The 18,042-nt window shown below is 35.1% G+C and overlaps 1 protein-coding gene across 2 annotated transcripts in view; it reads left to right on the forward strand.

Annotated features, from left to right (window-relative positions):
- The window catches only part of ABHD17B (abhydrolase domain containing 17B), a 28,180-nt gene extending 13,322 nt beyond the window's left edge, over nucleotides 1–14,858 (forward strand). For both annotated transcript variants that reach the window (XM_027839213.1, XM_027839214.1), the window contains exons 2-4: nucleotides 6,328–6,802; nucleotides 10,571–10,750; nucleotides 13,304–14,858. In XM_027839213.1, the coding sequence (XP_027695014.1) occupies nucleotides 6,336–6,802; nucleotides 10,571–10,750; nucleotides 13,304–13,523 (867 nt within the window). In that variant the 5' untranslated portion in view covers nucleotides 6,328–6,335 and the 3' untranslated portion in view covers nucleotides 13,524–14,858. The remainder of the gene's footprint in view (nucleotides 1–6,327; nucleotides 6,803–10,570; nucleotides 10,751–13,303) is intronic.
- The last annotated feature ends 3,184 nt before the right edge of the window (nucleotides 14,859–18,042 follow it).

Below are 18,042 nucleotides of genomic sequence, written 5' to 3' on the forward strand. Positions count from 1 at the left end.
TACCACATGAGGATCATTTGAAAGAACTGAGGATACTTAGTCTGGAGGGCAGAGGAGGGGAGATAATGACAATATAAATCTCCAGCTTTTTGAAGAGCCTTTGTATGGAAGAGGAATTGACTTTTTCTTCCCTACTCCAAAAAGGCAAAATTAGGAATAATTAATAGGAGTTGCATAGAGATAACTGTAGGTATCTAAAAGTGGAATGAACAACCTGATACAGTAGTAGGTTCCTCCTCATTGGTGTTGTATTTGTTAACAGCATTTTCTGAATCTAGCAGTATAATGATAAGATTTTTAAATTGGCTTTGTTTTTTAATATGGTCTGGTATATTTGTAGTTTTAATAATATCGAACCAATCCTGTGCTTTTTGTATAAATCAACCCAGTCAACATAAGCTAAATAAAAAAAAGGCAAAGTTGCTTCAGCTTTTTGTGGTTTGCAAACAGCCACAAGGAAAAGAAGTGTCACAGTGATAGGTAGTATGGAATGAAGATTGCAGTCAAAAATGCATTCTTAGCAAAGCAACCCATTCATACAAAAGCTTTAAGTTTTCATAAGATGGTGGAAGAAAATGGAAATAAAATGAATAGTGAAGAATTTTTACTGCAGGCATTAGTTGGTTGAGTCACTTTAAAAATCAAGTTCATTTGCATATTTTTACAATTACCAGAAAGGTGACTGGTACAGATGGCAATGTGGCAGCAAAATATTCTGATGTCTTGAAAATAATCAAAAATGGTTATTGCTGACTAACAAAACTTTAATGTGGATAAAATAGACTTATTTGGAAAAGGAAGCCTTCCAGAACTTAAATTTCTAAGAAAGAAAAAACTCAACATGGATTTCAAGTGTCTAAGCATTACCTAATATTTCTGTTCAGAAGAAGCGCAGTTTGAGGGTGCTAATTCAGTTGAAGTAATTGAATCAGTGAAATAGCTTGGAGATGAAGAGTGGGAGGGAAAATGGTTTGAATCAATCAACAAGAATTTATTAAGTGATTAATCTGTACTAGGCACTGTGTTAAGTAATGGGGATCCAAGGCCAAAAAAATAGTCCTGTTTCATGGAAGGCAAGTTCTTAAAATTGTCTAGTAATAGAATAGTTTTGCTTAGTAGTTTTGATTTGGTTTTACTTTACCACAAGTAAGCTTATCTTCAGGTAAACTAAGGGTTGTGAAATTGGCTTTCATTATAGAAGATGGGATCGGTTATAAAAAATTTTTTTGTCCATCTGTTACTTAATTTGAGCTTAAACCATAAATTTATGAAGCCTTTGGAAGTGCCAAGATCAAATTTTCATTTTATCAAAATCGGGTTTATGTGGGAGTCAATCACTAGACACATAAAGAATGAACCTGTCTGTATGTGACTTTAATCTGAGAGTACTTGTTTGCTTGCCATCTACAAGCATTGTCCTTTTCTTATCAGGAGCAGTGGCATGGTAAGGTGTTTGGGCTTGGTAAAGAAAAAAAAAATACATGCATCATGGTGCTGGGAATACTTTATAAGCTTGATCCTTCTCCAGTTTCTCCTCTTTGAGATACTTGATCTTACTGCCTTGAAGGGAAAAGTTTATATTTTCTAAACTCTGATAATTTTCACTGTAGCAAAATTACAGTGTCAGAACAGAATTTGCGTTATCCTTTGTAGATGATAGTAATAGGGTATGACTTTGAATGATTAAATAAATTCTAGAAATAACTAGTTCCGATGAAGGAAGATTCTTGAATAAATTGCTTTTAAAAATTAGAATTGATCTGCAAATTACTGAAGAGAGGAGGAAGAAATATAGTAGATATTTCTACAGTATTTAAGGAGGATTTTTTAACATTGACTTACCTGTTTTGTTTGAAAAAAATGTCTTTCTGTTTTGTCAGTGAACAGGACAGAGCAAGGGCAAACATTTCAATAATTACCACTTCTTTTAGGAAATTTCTTGGAACAAAGTAAAATAGCAAGTTTTGGCAACTGATTAACTATGTGAGGTGAAAGAGAATGAGAAGACAAAGTTAATGTCAAGTTACAAACCTGGGAGCCTGGATGCTGGTGCCTTTGAAAGTCATAGGAAAATTTGGTCAACTGGCGGATGTGGCAGGGGAAAATCTGTTCTATTTTAAATATCCTGAATTGGCTGTGGGACATTGTCAGGGCATTTGAATGTAGGTCTTATAGAACAAGTTCTGTCACGTTATGGCAAACTGCTTCGCTTGAAAAAAAAGTTAGGCATTAAACTTCTGAATTCATTGGTGTAGGGAGCTTCCGATGAAGAATTCCCTCTACCAGTGTATCTTCTCTGCAACTTTTAGGTTCAGAGAGTTGTCTTGATTTGCTCAGATTCACCCAGCCAATATGTGGGAAGTAGTACTTAAACTCAATCTTCTTGCCTTCGATACCTGTTCCCTATGACAAGAGACTTATTAAAAAATAATAATAAATTATTTAAGTTTACACACTTAAGCAGAATTTATTTACTTTTGGTGTTTTTTTTTTAATCAAAAACCACTAGAAGTAATTGTAAAGTTTTTATCAAAACCAAAATGTCTTCTCATTCATATCCTGTTAAATCACTGCAAGTGCTTAGTCTTACAAAGCTGTTTATGCAATATCTAGTAGCAAGTGTCATATTTTTCATATTTTGTAGGTGTTATCTAATTTAGAAGTGGAAATAGCTACTCACCATGAGCAACCAAAAATAATTCCTGGATAAATAGTTTACTATTTGGATGTTCCTGTAGCCAAAATAAGTAGCTCTAACCTTAGAGACATTGGGACTTAAAAACAGAACTGCAGTACCCTAGGGCCTACTTCAGCTCCTTGTTTGCGCACAGCCTGACCTTTCTATACTCTGCTTAAATTACTGACTAAACTTTGCTACAGGATTAGTAGAGATTTTTAAAGAACCTGTGATAAAATGGATCCAGAGTAATTCAAACAGAAAACTTCTATGAGTGCTTTTGCCGGTGATTTTTTTTTTTTCCCTACTGCCCAGAGGAGTCAGGGATATCATCATTTGATTAAAGTTGTCTTTCTCCACTTTCACTTTTCCTGTAGTACTCCTCCCTTTTAATATTTTTCCTCTCATCTTGTCTCCATCGGTGGTATTCAACCAACCAATTAGAGTACTACTTTACTATGTGTGGAGACCTCGAGGTATAAACTGTTACAGAGATATAAATTACAGGTTCTTAAACCAGCTAGGTCAACTTGCTTATTAATTAGTCTTGTTACATGTTAGGGTTGCCACCTCTGGTATGCTAACATGCTGAAGATAATTTTGAGCCTAAGACCATATCTAGAAAAAATTTTGTCTTAATGTTTGTCTTTGGCCACATTTTCTCTAAGCCTGTCCTTCCCCTCCCTTATCTTCCCAGTTTCTAGATTCTCATCCATATTCCATTCTTGACTTCAGCAGGTGTTCTTGAGCCCTTTTTTTTTTCTCATTTTGCTAAGAGTTTGAGTTTGCCATGAGTATAGATAGCTACTAGCCCATTTCAGCAGTAGATGTAGTGGGAAGAGCTGTGGCCTGTCAGCAAGAAGCCTAGGTCCATGCCATCTTGAATAAATCACTCAGCCAATCTGGTCCAGAGTTTACTCATCTGCAAAATGATAGAGTGAACAAAACTAGTTCTAAAATTCCTCCTAACCCTTGTAATTTAGCTTATGAATATAAGCTTTTAACCCACATATCCTTGATTTATGCCCTCCAAGAAAGGTAAAGTAGGCAGCTATAAAGTTAGTATAAGTTGGCCTGAACCTAGAAGAGGAATCTATGGAATAGGAAGGAAAGAGCCTTCGTTAAACATGAGTTTACCAAAGCATTAGAGTGGTGGGGCCGCTGTATAGCTCAGTGGATAGAGACTGCTGGGCCTTGAGTCAGGAAGACCTAAGTTCAAATCCAACCTCAGATGCTTAGTCCTGTGTGACCCTGGCCGTGTCACTTAACCAGGGTTTGCCTTAATCCACTGGAGAAGGAAATGGCAGACCACTCCAGTATCCTTGCCAAGAAAACCCAATGGACAGTAGGGTCCACAGGGTCACAAAAAGTTGGACATAAACAATATGTTGGGGTGGTGATGGAGATTAAATATGGTTCAGGATCAGACCTGAGCGTTAAGAGTCAAAGAGAAGACTTCAAAAAAGCAGGTCCCCACCACACCTAGCAGCAATAACACACCAACCCTGTCTCAAATTAGAAGTGTGAAAAGCTTAGTTTAATATCCCCAGCAGTGAGCTGAAGCAAAACAATTTTGGAGGTGCACTATAATCTGCAAATCTAACCAGTCTGTAAGTGGACTTATTTAAAAAATATTTACTCTGTCAAGTTTTTCTTTGCTTATATTGGTAATTTCTGAGTTAAGGAACAAAAGAAGTTGGTAAAGAAGATAATTTTTGCTGTGGACTTAAGATTTATTGTAACTGTCCCTTTCTGGTTTTGTTTTGTTTTTTCGCTCCCTAAATGTCTCTCTCCCTCTGATCTCAAAATCCTTAGAAAACCCAATGATTCTTTGCTTATTCAAGAGTCCAGACTAAATGGAAAAGTAGAAGAAAGGGTGGGTGACAGTAGAAAAAGGGAGTACTTAAAACAAGTTTTGGAGACTACAGGGAGAAAGAAGGAAATGGGGCACCCATCAAGCCAGCATGACATCTAGAAAGGTCTATAGGAGCTTTTGCAGCTGTCAGCTCTGCCCTGACCAACTCAGGAGATAAATATGCAGGCTTAAGAGTCTATTCTTTTGTCCATCTCTTTCCTCCTAACCACTCTTCTTACTTCTGATAGCTAGAAAATTGAGGCTTAGAAGAGTGTTTACCCTGTGTATGATTCTTTCGATTGATTTAGGAAAGTCTTCTCACACCAAATAGGCATGGGGAAGGAAGAAGGGAAAGATTTAGAGAAACTTGGGAGGACTTAATATGGCCCGATATGGAGTGAATTACAAGCAGAACCAGAACAATTTATACCAAGGTTGTGATCGATGGAGATTTCCCTGTTGTCTTGCCTAGAATATTCCTTGACCTAGTTTCTCCCTTTATTCTGCATACCCCAGGAATGTATTTGCTAATTCAAGACTTTCATGTAATCGTGTATAACTATATTACTAGCACCTTTTCACTGTATAATTCAAAGACATTTAGATTTAAGAAAAGTGCACATTGTGTGACCAGCTAGTTCCATTGGGAACAAGTAAATCTCATTCAGTATTAGGGATCTAGCATTTCTAATCTACAATACGGGTTATTCGTTTCAGTCATTCCACAAAAGTGGTTTTATTGGTTTCAATACAAATAGCATCTTTAAGGCACACTCCTTAAAGGTGGGCTATATCTAGAAGTAGGAGCCACAGCTTACGTGGGGTTTTTGTAGTTGGTTTATTTTTTGATGCTTCTATTTTGCACCTAGTACAGGAGGATAAAGGAAGGATGAAAAAGAGAGACCAAGGAAAAATTTTTATTTCTGCTCCTCAGGAAGTTGATACTTTACATGAAAATTAAAATATTGTCATGTTTCAGCTATTTTAAAATTTCTCCTTATTTCTTAGTAGATATGTCTTCTTCATCCAATAATACATTTTTGTGTCCTGTCTTCCTTAGAGTAACTCCTACTTCCAGTAAATTTTGCCATACATTTGACACAAAGGAATCTTTGTCCAGAAGTATGTAAGAGGTCTATCCCATCTGAGATGAACAAATTCTAAGTGATTAAGATTGTGCATTCTATCTTTTTGATCATATCTTTCCCCCATAGAATTCTGAATATTTTACAAACATTAAAAGCTATAAAATACATTAAAGACTTTCTATTATGTCCAAAATGTAAATGTGGCTTAATGGATAAGGAGTTGGAGACACATATTAAAACTCTCACCATGAGCTAGTCCCTTAACTTCTCTGAGCTTCAGGTTCTCTTCATCTAAAAAATGAGAGTGATAATCTTTAGTTCTGCCTCACAGAATGTTGTGAGGCTCATATTTGATGGTAGACAGTGAAACACTTTATAAACCTTAAAGCTCCATGTATCAGTTGTTATCCATGTGACTATTGTACTTTATTTCCCACCTTTGTGAAGTAGACATTATTCATTTCAGTTTGAAATTTCAAAGAGCAGTGACTTTTTTTCATCAGTTGAATATGACCCTGCCAAGGCAACTTGCCCGACTATTGCTTTACAGAATTTCTATTTCTCAAAAATCACACTTGCCTGGATCCTTAAAACCATAAAACCTGCCACGACTTATTTCACTTTTGTCTTTATATTGCAATGTAATAATGTACAAATCTCATATTTAGTGATTGAAAAGTCAATTATAATTGCCTTTTCTTTTACAGAATAGAAGATGAATAATCTTTCATTTGGTGAACTATGTTGCCTCTTCTGCTGTCCACCCTGCCCAGGGAAAATTGCTTCTAAATTAGCATTTTTACCACCTGACCCTACTTATACTCTGATGTGTGATGAAAGTGGAAGTCGCTGGACCCTACATCTTTCAGAAAGAGCAGACTGGCAGTACTCTTCTAGAGAAAAAGATGCTATTGAGTGTTTTATGACTAGAACCAGTAAAGGTAACAGGATTGCCTGTATGTTTGTGCGTTGCTCGCCCAATGCCAAATATACTTTACTCTTTTCACATGGAAATGCTGTTGACCTTGGTCAGATGAGCAGTTTTTACATAGGACTGGGTTCACGGATTAATTGCAATATATTTTCATATGATTATTCTGGATACGGAGCAAGTTCTGGGAAACCAACAGAGAAGAACCTTTATGCAGACGTTGATGCAGCTTGGTTGGCTCTTAGAACAAGGTAAATGTGAATATTTGTGTACTCAACTTTTAAATACCATGAACATGATAGACCAGTTTAAGTAAATATTTGTTTAGTTTTTAAATTGCCATCCAAAAACATAAGAAACCAAGGATGGTGGCACATGCCTGTTGTCCCTGCTACTGGAGGGGGCTGAGATTGGTGGATTACTTGAGTTTGGAAGTTCAGAGATCCAGTAGGACTGGCCAGGCAGGAGTCTGCACTAAGACTAGAACCAATATAGTGGGCCTCCAGGTGTGTAGAACCACTAAGCTGCCTAAGGAGAGGCAAACTGGTTCGTGTTGAAAGAAACTGAGATTTGATCAGTACTTACATGAGGATCAGTCCCATGTATGGCTACTGCAGTTTCAGTTTGGTCAAGATAAAATGAGCAGTCTCAAAATAACAACAAAAAATAGGAATTTACAAAGTTCCTAGTGATTTCTTCCCTCTGCTCCTCCCCCTCAGCAGACACATCTGTTAGTTACACTATTCGCATTCAAAAGAAAATGTGATTTAAAAGTTGTGCCTAACATTATAAATTAATAAAGATGAATACACATTTTCCCTAGCAATTAGATTTTCCTTGTTTAGATAGGAAACTAAAATAAAAGGCAAATCTCTGTTTTTATGAGAATACTCAGTGATTAAAGAAATTGCATTATCTAGGTACTAAGAACCTCCTATATGTCCCAAATTGTGGCAGTGTTTATCAAATATATTTTATCAGGCTACATTGCTTCCCTAATTATTAAGTAAGGCTATGATGTGACATATACCGTGTGTATTAGAAATGGAAACTGAACCTGTGATTCTATTGGTATAGGGAACTCCCAGGTGAGGAATCTCCTTTTACTAAGGCAGGTTGGTATCATCTCTGCAACTTAAGAGTCTTAGAGAGTTGCCTAGAGCACTGAGAGATTAAGTGACTTACTTGCCCAGGGTCACACATCCAGGAAATATGTCAGAGGTGTGACTTGAAACACATCTTATTGTTTTAGAGGCCAGCTCTCCAGTCACTGTGGTGTATTGCTTTTCTGTGTATGGGGGAGGAGTTAAATGTTAAAATTTCAAATTGATACTTTGAGTTTTAAGCATTAAGTTTTAAATTTCATTGACCTATTTCTGTTCTTTCCTTTTTCTGTTCTCTTTACCTTGTATCAAATTAATTTATTCCCTAATGTGAAAGATTGGTTATTAGTGCTTTGTATTTGTTTTCAGCCCTTAGAATTACAAAATCACAGAATTTTATGGCTACATAGGGACCTTACAGGTCATCTTCTCCAGTCTCTGTCTGTGAGGGAACAGACCTATATAGGTTAAGGGACTTGCTGTATGTTTGCTAGATAATGGCAGAGGTGGAAGTAAAAGCCCAGGTGTCCCAACTCCCAGACCAGTTTGGTATTTTTTTTTTCTATACCACTGTTCTTTCTACAATAGTATTTAAATTTTTACTTCATAGGAGTTAATTTTATATAAAAGTAGCAGCATGGTTCCATTAATTAAGCACATTGAAACTAAGATACAAATTCTGATTCTGCCATTGAATTTTCAGGCAACTCAATTATTTTTATGCTAATTTTTTTTTTTTTTTTTTTTGGCTGATTAGAATCTGAAAGGAATAGAGTTGAGATGAGACCATAAGAGTTCATTTGGTCCAGTAAATGGATTTGTGCTATCGTTTCCATTGAAACCAAACCTGAAGAAACTTTCATGCCTGGGAACCCCATAGTTAGATATTAATTGACTTTCCTTTCTTCTTCTGCATATATATATACTCAAGGCCCCATGGTATTTGGAGAATTAGTAGTTGAACCATAACATAGTTACAATCCTGTGCCTTATTGTTTACTCTTCTTTAAATTTTAAGTTTTATTTACCAGCTCAAGAGCTCAAAAAAGTCATCTCCCAATTTATAAAAGCACCTTGTTGACTATAGCACCATATAGCACCTCTTAATACTAAAGTAGCCCTTCATATATACCATATTAAAACTGTTATTTCTGGTGAAACAGTTACTTATTTTAGAGGACGCTTTAGGGGTAGAATTCAATATTTCATAACTAGCAAAAAATACCTTTTCCTTTTTGCGAACAACTTTCTTAATATTTCCTCATTTCACCCACACCTCAGATTATACAAGGGCAAAAAAAAGGTGATTTACAATTGTTTCTTAATATTTTTTTTACCATGTTCCATTATCAGTGACTGTAAATAAATCAGTGGAGTACCTTAAAGCATTCTTTTATTGAATAATTTCATCTCATTCCCCCTGTCTTTCAACATATTGCCATAAAAGCAGTTTGGTATAGTGAAAAGTGTTCTTGATTTGACTATAAAGTTGAAAACTGAGTTGTAGTCTTCAGCAAATCACTTTACTTCTCCGAGTCTGACTTCTCTCATTTAGAAAATGAAAAAGGTTAGACTAGATGGATTTATAAGATTCTTTCTGGCCATAAATTTCCTTTATCTTATAAAATGAACATTTGCTTTTCATTTTCTCTCTTATCTTTTTAAAAGATTATTTAAACATGAACATCTTTATAAGTAGATTTAGGCAACCTAGAAAATATTTCCTTAAGTAATTGTGTCACCTTTTTAACTGTGCCTTTTTTTTACTCATTGGAAAAGGGATCTCTCTTTTGACCTTCAAATTCTATGAGGTCTCAAAGAAAAAAGTGATTGAGCACTCATGTACTGTTTGCCAAAAACTCATTCATTTCATATTACAATGCTTGTTTCAGGTTTAGAAACAAATTAATGAGAAAAATCAAGGGTTTTTGTGTTTGGTTAAATGTAAATGCAGTCCCTTAAAATCCTATCAATGATCTAGTTTAAAATAAACAAGCAGGATAGTAGTATGAATTATTTTAAGATAAATTAATTATGACTATCTAAATATTTTATGAACCAGAGTAAGAAGGGTGAGTTTATTAGGTGTCTTATATAACAGGGAGGAGGCTAGGCACATCTTTCGGAGATTCAAAGGAAAAACAATCCTTGTCTTCAAGCAGCTTGCTTTTTGTTAGGGGGATACATGTATCTGAATGAGTAAAAAATCCAAGGTCAAGGAGCTCTAGGGTTAAGGGAGGGTATTCTGAAGGAATCAAGAAAGGCTTCATAGAGGAGGTGTCCACTCTTCTTGAAGATAAGAATTATGAAAAATGTACTAGAGTGTGCTTTTCTGACATGAGGCAACTTCTGCAAGTGAACATAGGCAGAAAGATGGCATGACTGTGAGTTGTGGTCCATTCTGTGGGAAGGGAAAAAGAGTTGAGATTAGACTTGAAAAGTAGGCTGGCCCTAAACTGTAGCGGGTCTACATTCTAGGATATGGATTTAATATCTTTATTGGAAGCAAAGATACTAAAGGTTTTTAACCAGGGGAATATTCTGGTCACTACTATGCCTTAGGAAGGAAAAACTTAGGAAGTTTTTGTCAACTTCATGGAGGATAAATTGGAGGGGTTGGAGAGCATAGAAGCAAAGCTGTGGGGCCAATTTAGAATGCTGTTACAAATAGTCTAGTTGAGTGGTCGTAGGGGATTGAACAAGAATGGTGACAAGGTGAGAAGAGAGAAGGATGTTGAAGATAACTAGGTAGAATTGATAGGATTTAGCAACTGACTGGATATGGGGAGAAGGAAGAGTCAAAAATGACACTGGATGTCTATAACTAGCATTTATGATATTCAACCAATTGATAAGTACAAATTCTTTTTTTAAAAAAGTAAAAATCTGTTTTTTTAAAACTTCTGAACTTTGTAGGTATGGTATCCGCCCTGAAAATGTGATTATATATGGCCAGAGTATAGGAACAGTACCATCTGTGGATCTTGCTGCCCGTTACGAGAGTGCTGCTGTCATTCTTCATTCCCCTCTGACCTCAGGAATGCGGGTAGCTTTTCCAGATACTAAGAAGACTTACTGCTTTGATGCATTCCCAAAGTAAGTGGCAATATTCAAAACAATTTAATATTTTGGGGGGTAAAATTTCAAGATAAAGCAATAATATAAAATATTCTGTCACCTTGGGTATTCACTACATTTAGTGTAAAAGGTGAGTAAATTAGGGGAAAAGTTAATCTTATCCCACAAAGGCTACTGATGATACAGTAATAAAAGAACTTTGTAGGAACTCAAGTTTTAATCTCTTCAGCTATTCTGCTCTCTTTTAGACTTTCAAAGGAAAAGTGATATTTCTTACTTGGTCCTTAGAACATTTAAGAAAAATTAGTAGCTTTCTATGACAAAGATTTGTTAAGAGGAAAGAATTGTCACATTTCAGTCTATTTCCTTTTTTTCATTGGCAGTAGCACAGTGTTTTGTGAATGACAGGCCAAAAACCAGTGATTCTGTATGAGAGCCGAATCATTCCAAAGAAAGGTTCTTTTAAAAAATAACCATCTAGACTGGTGGCTTGAAAGGAGGAAGCTGATAGGGTATGACTAGGCTCCCAGTTAACTTGTCGTAGTAAGTGAGCAGTGTTAGAACTAAGCATTTGTGCTTTAGCCAAGGCAATGTGTAGAGGGAGGGAGTGATTGTGCTGCTTAGGCCAGCTTACTCACACATCTAGGGTATGGCTAGCTTCTTTCTCTTACCCTGATTCAACAATGGACAGACTATTAATTGCCAAAAACTATTGGGCAAGAATATGGATTTCTATTCTAAAATTTGAGACCTTTAAAGCTTCTTTTTAAGAAGAGGTGGTATGTCATAGTGGGAAAGAAAGCTGGTCTTGGAGTCAAGATGTGGGTTCTGACTCTTTGTAACCCTAGGCAAGGTATTTAATCTCTCAGTGCCCTGGACAACTCTGTATAACTGGGAGTTGGAGAAAAGATAATTGATTTGTATTGGTACACCCATTATAGTGAAGTGTGGTTTAGTGGACAGCACACTGGACTTGAAGTTGGGATGACCTGAGTTTGAATCCTCTTACCCTGAGCAAGTCCCTTACCCTCTCTCAGCTTCAATTTACTAGCCTGTAAGAGGGCTAATAATAGAAGTGAGGATCAAGTGAGGTGGTATCTTGAATGCTTTGCAAACTGTTAAGGCATTGTAAATATTAGCTATTATTGTTATGATACAACAGATTTGATTAAAAAATTTTTAAACATTCTTATTATCCTTAGTTCGGTACCAATAAGCCTTATTCAGAGTATGAGCCTTACTCACATCAGAATAATCTTGTGAAGAGATTAACTTCTAAGTAGATATTTGTTTTTAAATAGAAAATATTGGCTGCTTATGCTTTTTGATAGTTTGCGGGAGGAAGTCACAGTGAGAACATTCTTGTTGAAATAGTTACAGAGCAGAAAAGGATTTTTTGTTACGGCTCTGAAAAACCATTTTTCTGTTCTTAATAATGATCTTTCAAAAGACAGACATATAATGGTCAGCGGTTAGAACAAAAAGCTTGCTTTCTTAGCCGAATACTTTAAAATTTTTACAAGAACATAAATAGGAAATGATCTAGCAACAAGACTGTTACATCCTGAATCTGTTCAGGTCCTCAACAGTGATGACCCAGAGAGGACTACTTACTTAACAAGTCATTTCTGTTTCAGAGTCTTAGTAAATACTGCTTTGCTAATTATTTCCTATCCTGTAGTTCTGGATACGGTTTCCAAGTAACCTACTAACTGCCCAAAGAGGCTAGGTACTACGGAAGATAGAAGACGGGAAGAATATCTTTCCTGTTACATGACTTGTTACTCTCTGTCCAACCCTGTAATGCATAGTACTTAATGATTTGGATTCCTAGCAGAGGAAACCATTGGACTGTTGTAACTCTGCTAGAGTAAACAATCCCTCATTTCCTCAACTCCTTATTGTGCAAGTTCTGGGGGCTGCCTTTGATCACTGTCACAAGAAATTTAGTATGGTAGCAACATTTATTGAGTGATCCTCTAGGAATAGTTAGATATAAACTCAGCTTCCTCATCGAGCTTGGAGGAACAATGTATATGAAAGGAGGATTTTTCCCTTGGCCTCTTGCTTGTTTCTTTATACAAAATATTAGCTTCTGATACGTAAATTCCTAATGTAAGTATCTGGTTTAGTAGATTTTTGGTGTAACAGAAGTGATCTTATGTAGTTTTATTGCAATCAATTATATTCTGCCTCATGAAGAACTTTATAATAGAGTATACTAGTCTAAATAATATGCAAAATCTGATTTTTCCACAGCATATTAGAACTGAAAGGGGATTCAATCTCTTATCTATCCCCTTAAGAACCAGTAATGTGAAGTGACTTGCCCTAGGTCACAAAGCTGGTAAATGGGAGAGGCACAACTCAAACCCAGGTTTTTTAATTCTTTATCTTTAGTCTCTGATCTTTCAACCTGCTATACCATGATTTGAAAGCCAAGAAAAAACCAATCTCTCTTCTGAGCTGATTCAGAGACATTTTTAATGACTGAATAATCTCACCTCTTTTATAGCAAAAGGTCCATTGTTCATTTATATAGCTAGCTTACTTTTCCCCTTTTCCTCACAGCATTGACAAAGTCTCTAAAATAACCTCACCAGTGTTAATAATTCATGGAACTGAAGATGAAGTCATTGACTTTTCACATGGCCTCGCATTATTTGAACGCTGCCAAAGACCTGTGGAGCCTCTCTGGGTTGAAGGAGCAGGTCACAATGATGTGGAACTTTATGGACAGTACCTTGAACGATTGAAACAGTTTGTGTCACACGAACTAGTGAATTTGTAAATTACTTTGTAGATTTGCACACTGTGTTTTGTTTTGATGCTGAACTGGACACCTTGGTAAATAACATAAAACCTGAAGGTTTTGTTTGCAAATCATGTTAGTTGCCTTCATAAATGTACAGGTATGATTTGTTAACAGAATTAATGAAGGTTTTAACTACCAGTGTAAAACTGGAAATAACAGTATCATGCAGTCAAGCTGTGTAATTTATATATTTTATGTGAATTTTTTTTAAAAAAGAAACAAAAACCACCAAGATGAGTACTGTATGAAATTTTAATTCTGTAAAAAATCAAATGCTGTAAAAATATTGCCAAATGCTTTCACATACCAGAAATGAATTTATAAATATTTTTTAAAACATCTCAATGTATTAACCCTTGTTGCACTAATGTAATATTCTTTCAAAAAATGTACATCTAAAAAAGTGCAAATAGTCGTGTTAAAATAAATTGTAGTAAATACTATGAGAACATACTAGTTCTTAGAGTTGACCGAGACCCTGTTGTGCAGGGTTAATGGTTAAAAGTTATTTGTTTCCATTTTTGTATCCGTATCCTAATGGCTAATCTTACATTTTCTATTTTTGTTCATGACAGTGTTAGGCTTCATTTTTGCCCCTTGTGTATTAATTTACCAACTGGTTACTTTATAAAGGGAAAGTCACGGATAACACTGAATTTTAACTGGCTTTGAGTCACGAGATCAGTACCATGAGGCAACTGTTTAAATTCTCATATTAGAAATTTCGAAGATGTTAGAATATCTAGAATGATTTTTTTAAACCTTTGAATGATTGTGTAGAAATGCAGTACTCTTAATAGTATGGAAACCTGAAAGTTCATTTAGTTTTGTTTTATTCAGTATCACATGCAGATTTGCTGCTGTGCCCCATTCAGGTTTCCTTTGGCTGTTTTTGAAGTATAGAACCTCTGGTTTTGGCTGCCATCTGAGAATATTACTAACTTACTCCTTAGTAGAAGAGAAAGAAAAGAGAACATTAACACTTTTGTATTAACTAATGTAGTTTAAAAAAAAAATGCAGAAAAACAAAACTGTAAGTTGCCTTTTCCTTGGATGAATCTTGCCTGAATAAAACTATGAAAGAAAAGTACAAATAAAATTAATGGTATGTAGTCTAATTTGTAAATGAATGAATATTGAAATAATACACACTGTGGTTATATTTTAAGGCCTTATGTAGTTTTAATTGTTCTGCTTGTTCTGTGGTTATGTCTAAGATTATTGTATATGATTCCCTTAAAAGTATATCAAGTATTGTGAATGCTTTGGTTTAGATGTGTCAGATTAACAGTAAAATAGCAAATATCCCAATCAGCTGTGATTCTGTGTTTGTATTTCCTCACTCAACTCCCATTCCTAATGCCCTTTTCCTCCGAAAAAAATTGGGGGAAGGAGTAAAGGTGAGGGATTAGTGTCATAACCTCCTTTCTGTAAAGAAAAATTTTTTCCTAAAGCTCTGATTCATTATGAATTTCTTTCCTTTCATAACATATTACCAAAGAATTTGGCTAAATATTCACTCTGGGAATTGGTTTGAAAAAATCCAAGTATTAATAAGTAAAACACAGAGTAAAGTAGATTGGCCTTGACAGGAATTGATACTAGGCTTATGCTCAACTAAAATTCATGGAATAAAAAGGAAAGGCAAAGGTAGACTACAGATAAGGGGACACTTCATCCCAAATCCCATTATTAGTCAAACTTGTTAGTCTTTGGATTCATAATTCCCTTCCGTACTCAAGGCATGATAATAATGTCTGTCAACAGATTTAGATCATTGATCATTTTGGTAGAATTACATTGAAGCTTAGCTTATTTGTTGTACACTGTTATACACAATTTCGTTTTATGTATAATGGCTTCCAAATTCTTCCTGACACAAGTTGATGTTAGCTAAAATTCATGAAATAATAATGCCTGTCAATGTTAAGCAACTGTTTAGATGTGGTTTAACTCAAACATGTATTGAACATCTGTTGTGTTAGATTCTGCTAAGTGCTAAAGTTCCTTAAACTTAAGATTCCTATAGGTCCTTTGTAGTATATATCAAGTGGATATATATATATATATATATATTTAAGTTATTTTGTTTCAAAATTAAAGGTAAATATAATTTATTTCCCTAAGCTCTATAAGTGCTGTCTGGGTATGTTAAAAGCCTCCTAAGATAGTAGCTATTAGTCAGATGAACAAATGGTTCATGGATATAATCTACTAATTTGTTCACTGGTAAAATTGAGTTTGCCTGTGAACTTTAAGTGATATAAAACAAAGTGAAAAGATGGCAGTGATTTCCAAATCATAGTTAAATTTTAGCATTTATATTTCTGAACCATGAAACCATAGACATTTATCTTGATTATGATTTGAAAACTCTGTTCAGTCATTCAGTCATATCCAATTCAAGACACTGTGAACCATAGCACACCAATACTGTCCATGGGTTGTCTTGGCAAAGATACTGGAGTGGTTTACCATTTCCTTCTCAAGTAGATTAAGGCAAACAGATTAAGTGACTTGTCCAGGTTACACAGCTGGGAAGTGTCTGAGGACAGATTTGAATTCAGGTCTTCCTGACTACAAGCCCAGTGCTCTGTGCACGAAGTTCATTGGACGCAATTTGAAAGCATAAATTAGTTTTATTTTATTTTTTTACTCACACAGGCTATAGTTTCCTTCAGCACTCAGATAATTTTAATGTGGAATACTAAAGACTTTCCAGGAACTCATTCTTGGCAGTTCAGTAACTTCCAGAACGTGATAAAAGTTACTAGGAAGTACTAGCAGAGTATTTGCTTAGGCTGAGTGCTGTAAGTAGTCCTCTTGTGGACAAAGTTATTCAAATAATTATATTTGCTACTCATGAGCAAAAGAGGTAGGTGAATACACTCTACTTGTAGTCAGGAAAGATTGAGGTTCAAGTCTTGGTTCTGAAGTACTTACATAACATAAACTTCAGTTCTCTGGAGCTCAGTTTCCTTATGTGCCAAATGGAAATAATTGTACTACCTACTTCACAAGGTTGTTGTGAGGTAAAGTGCTTTATATGGTGCTACACAAACTTAAATTTATGTAATATTTTTGCACATATTTGAACACGCATTTAAGCGTATAACTTATTAAAATATTTCTTTTTAAGGGAAAAGGAATTAATCAGATTTGCCGAGGATAGGGATATGAGAAGAATAGTTAATATCCTAGATAATTAAATTGAAATCCCCTCCCCATCTCAGTTAGGATAAGCTTAAAATTCTAGCCATTTCCATGCCAAGAAACACTAAAACTGAGGTCATTGGAAAAATTTTTATTATTTTTCTTCCTACTGTCTTCCTTTTTAAATTTGTATCCCCAGTGCTTAGTGTAGCCCTTAATACAGTAATAACTTAATAAATATTCTTAATTCTTCCCTATTCAACTGATCTTTCTGCTTGAGAAGGTGTAAGCTTGAGTAATGTTCAGTCATTTTATAAAGTTGGAGTTGCTAGAGAAGTAGGAATTGTCACCTGGTTGAATGATGCTACTGTAAGGCTACTGGATAAATGTCAACATGGTAGGAGGTCTCATGGGGCATCCTGTATGGTTCTGTCTTTAGACTAGTCTTGTTCATGTTTTTATGAAAGGCTTACTGAAATAGATAATATGCTTATCAAATTTGAGGTGGTAGCTTTCTTAATAAGATCAGGAGTGAAGCACAGTTGTCCATTATCACTATTTTTATTCAGTATTGCATTAGAAATGCTAGCTATAATAATAAGACAAGAAAAAGAAATTGAAAGAATAAAAACAGGCAATGAGGAAACAAAACTATCATTCTTTGCAAATGATGTGATGGCATACTTAAAAAACCCTAGAGAATCAACTTAAAAAAAACTAGTAAAAATTAACAACTTCAACAGTTGAAGGACATAAAATAAACCCACATAAATCATCAGCATTTCTATGTTCTACAAGCAGGAAGAGATGAAGAAAATTACATTTAAAATAACAGACAGTATAAATACTTGGGAGTCTACCTGCCAAGACAAGCCCAGGGATTATGTGAATGCAATTGCAAAACACTTTTCACAGAAATGAAGATAGGTCTAAACAATTAGAGATATATTAATTGCTCATGGGTAGTCTGAGCCAATATGATAAAAATGACTATTCTACCTAAGCTAATTTGCTTATTCAGTGCTTCACCAATCAAACTACCAAAGAATTATTTTCTAGAGCTAGAAAAAAATAGTAACAATTCATCTAGAAGAACAAAAGATCAAGAATATCAACAGAATAAATGGAAAAAAAATGTGAAGAAAGGCAGCCTAGTAGTTCCCAGATTTCAAACAATATCACAAAGTAGTAATCATCAAAACAATCTCATACTGGCTAAGTAGAGTGGTAAATCGGTGGAATAGATTAGGTAGACAATACACAGTAGTAAATGTCCATAGTAATCTAGCATTTGATAAACCCAAAGTTTTTGGGAGAAGAACTCAACATTTGACAAAAATTG

Source organism: Vombatus ursinus, unplaced genomic scaffold, assembly GCF_900497805.2.
Source record: "Vombatus ursinus unplaced genomic scaffold, bare-nosed wombat genome assembly UNPS02014832.1, whole genome shotgun sequence".
Classification (NCBI taxonomy): Eukaryota; Metazoa; Chordata; class Mammalia; order Diprotodontia; family Vombatidae; genus Vombatus; species Vombatus ursinus.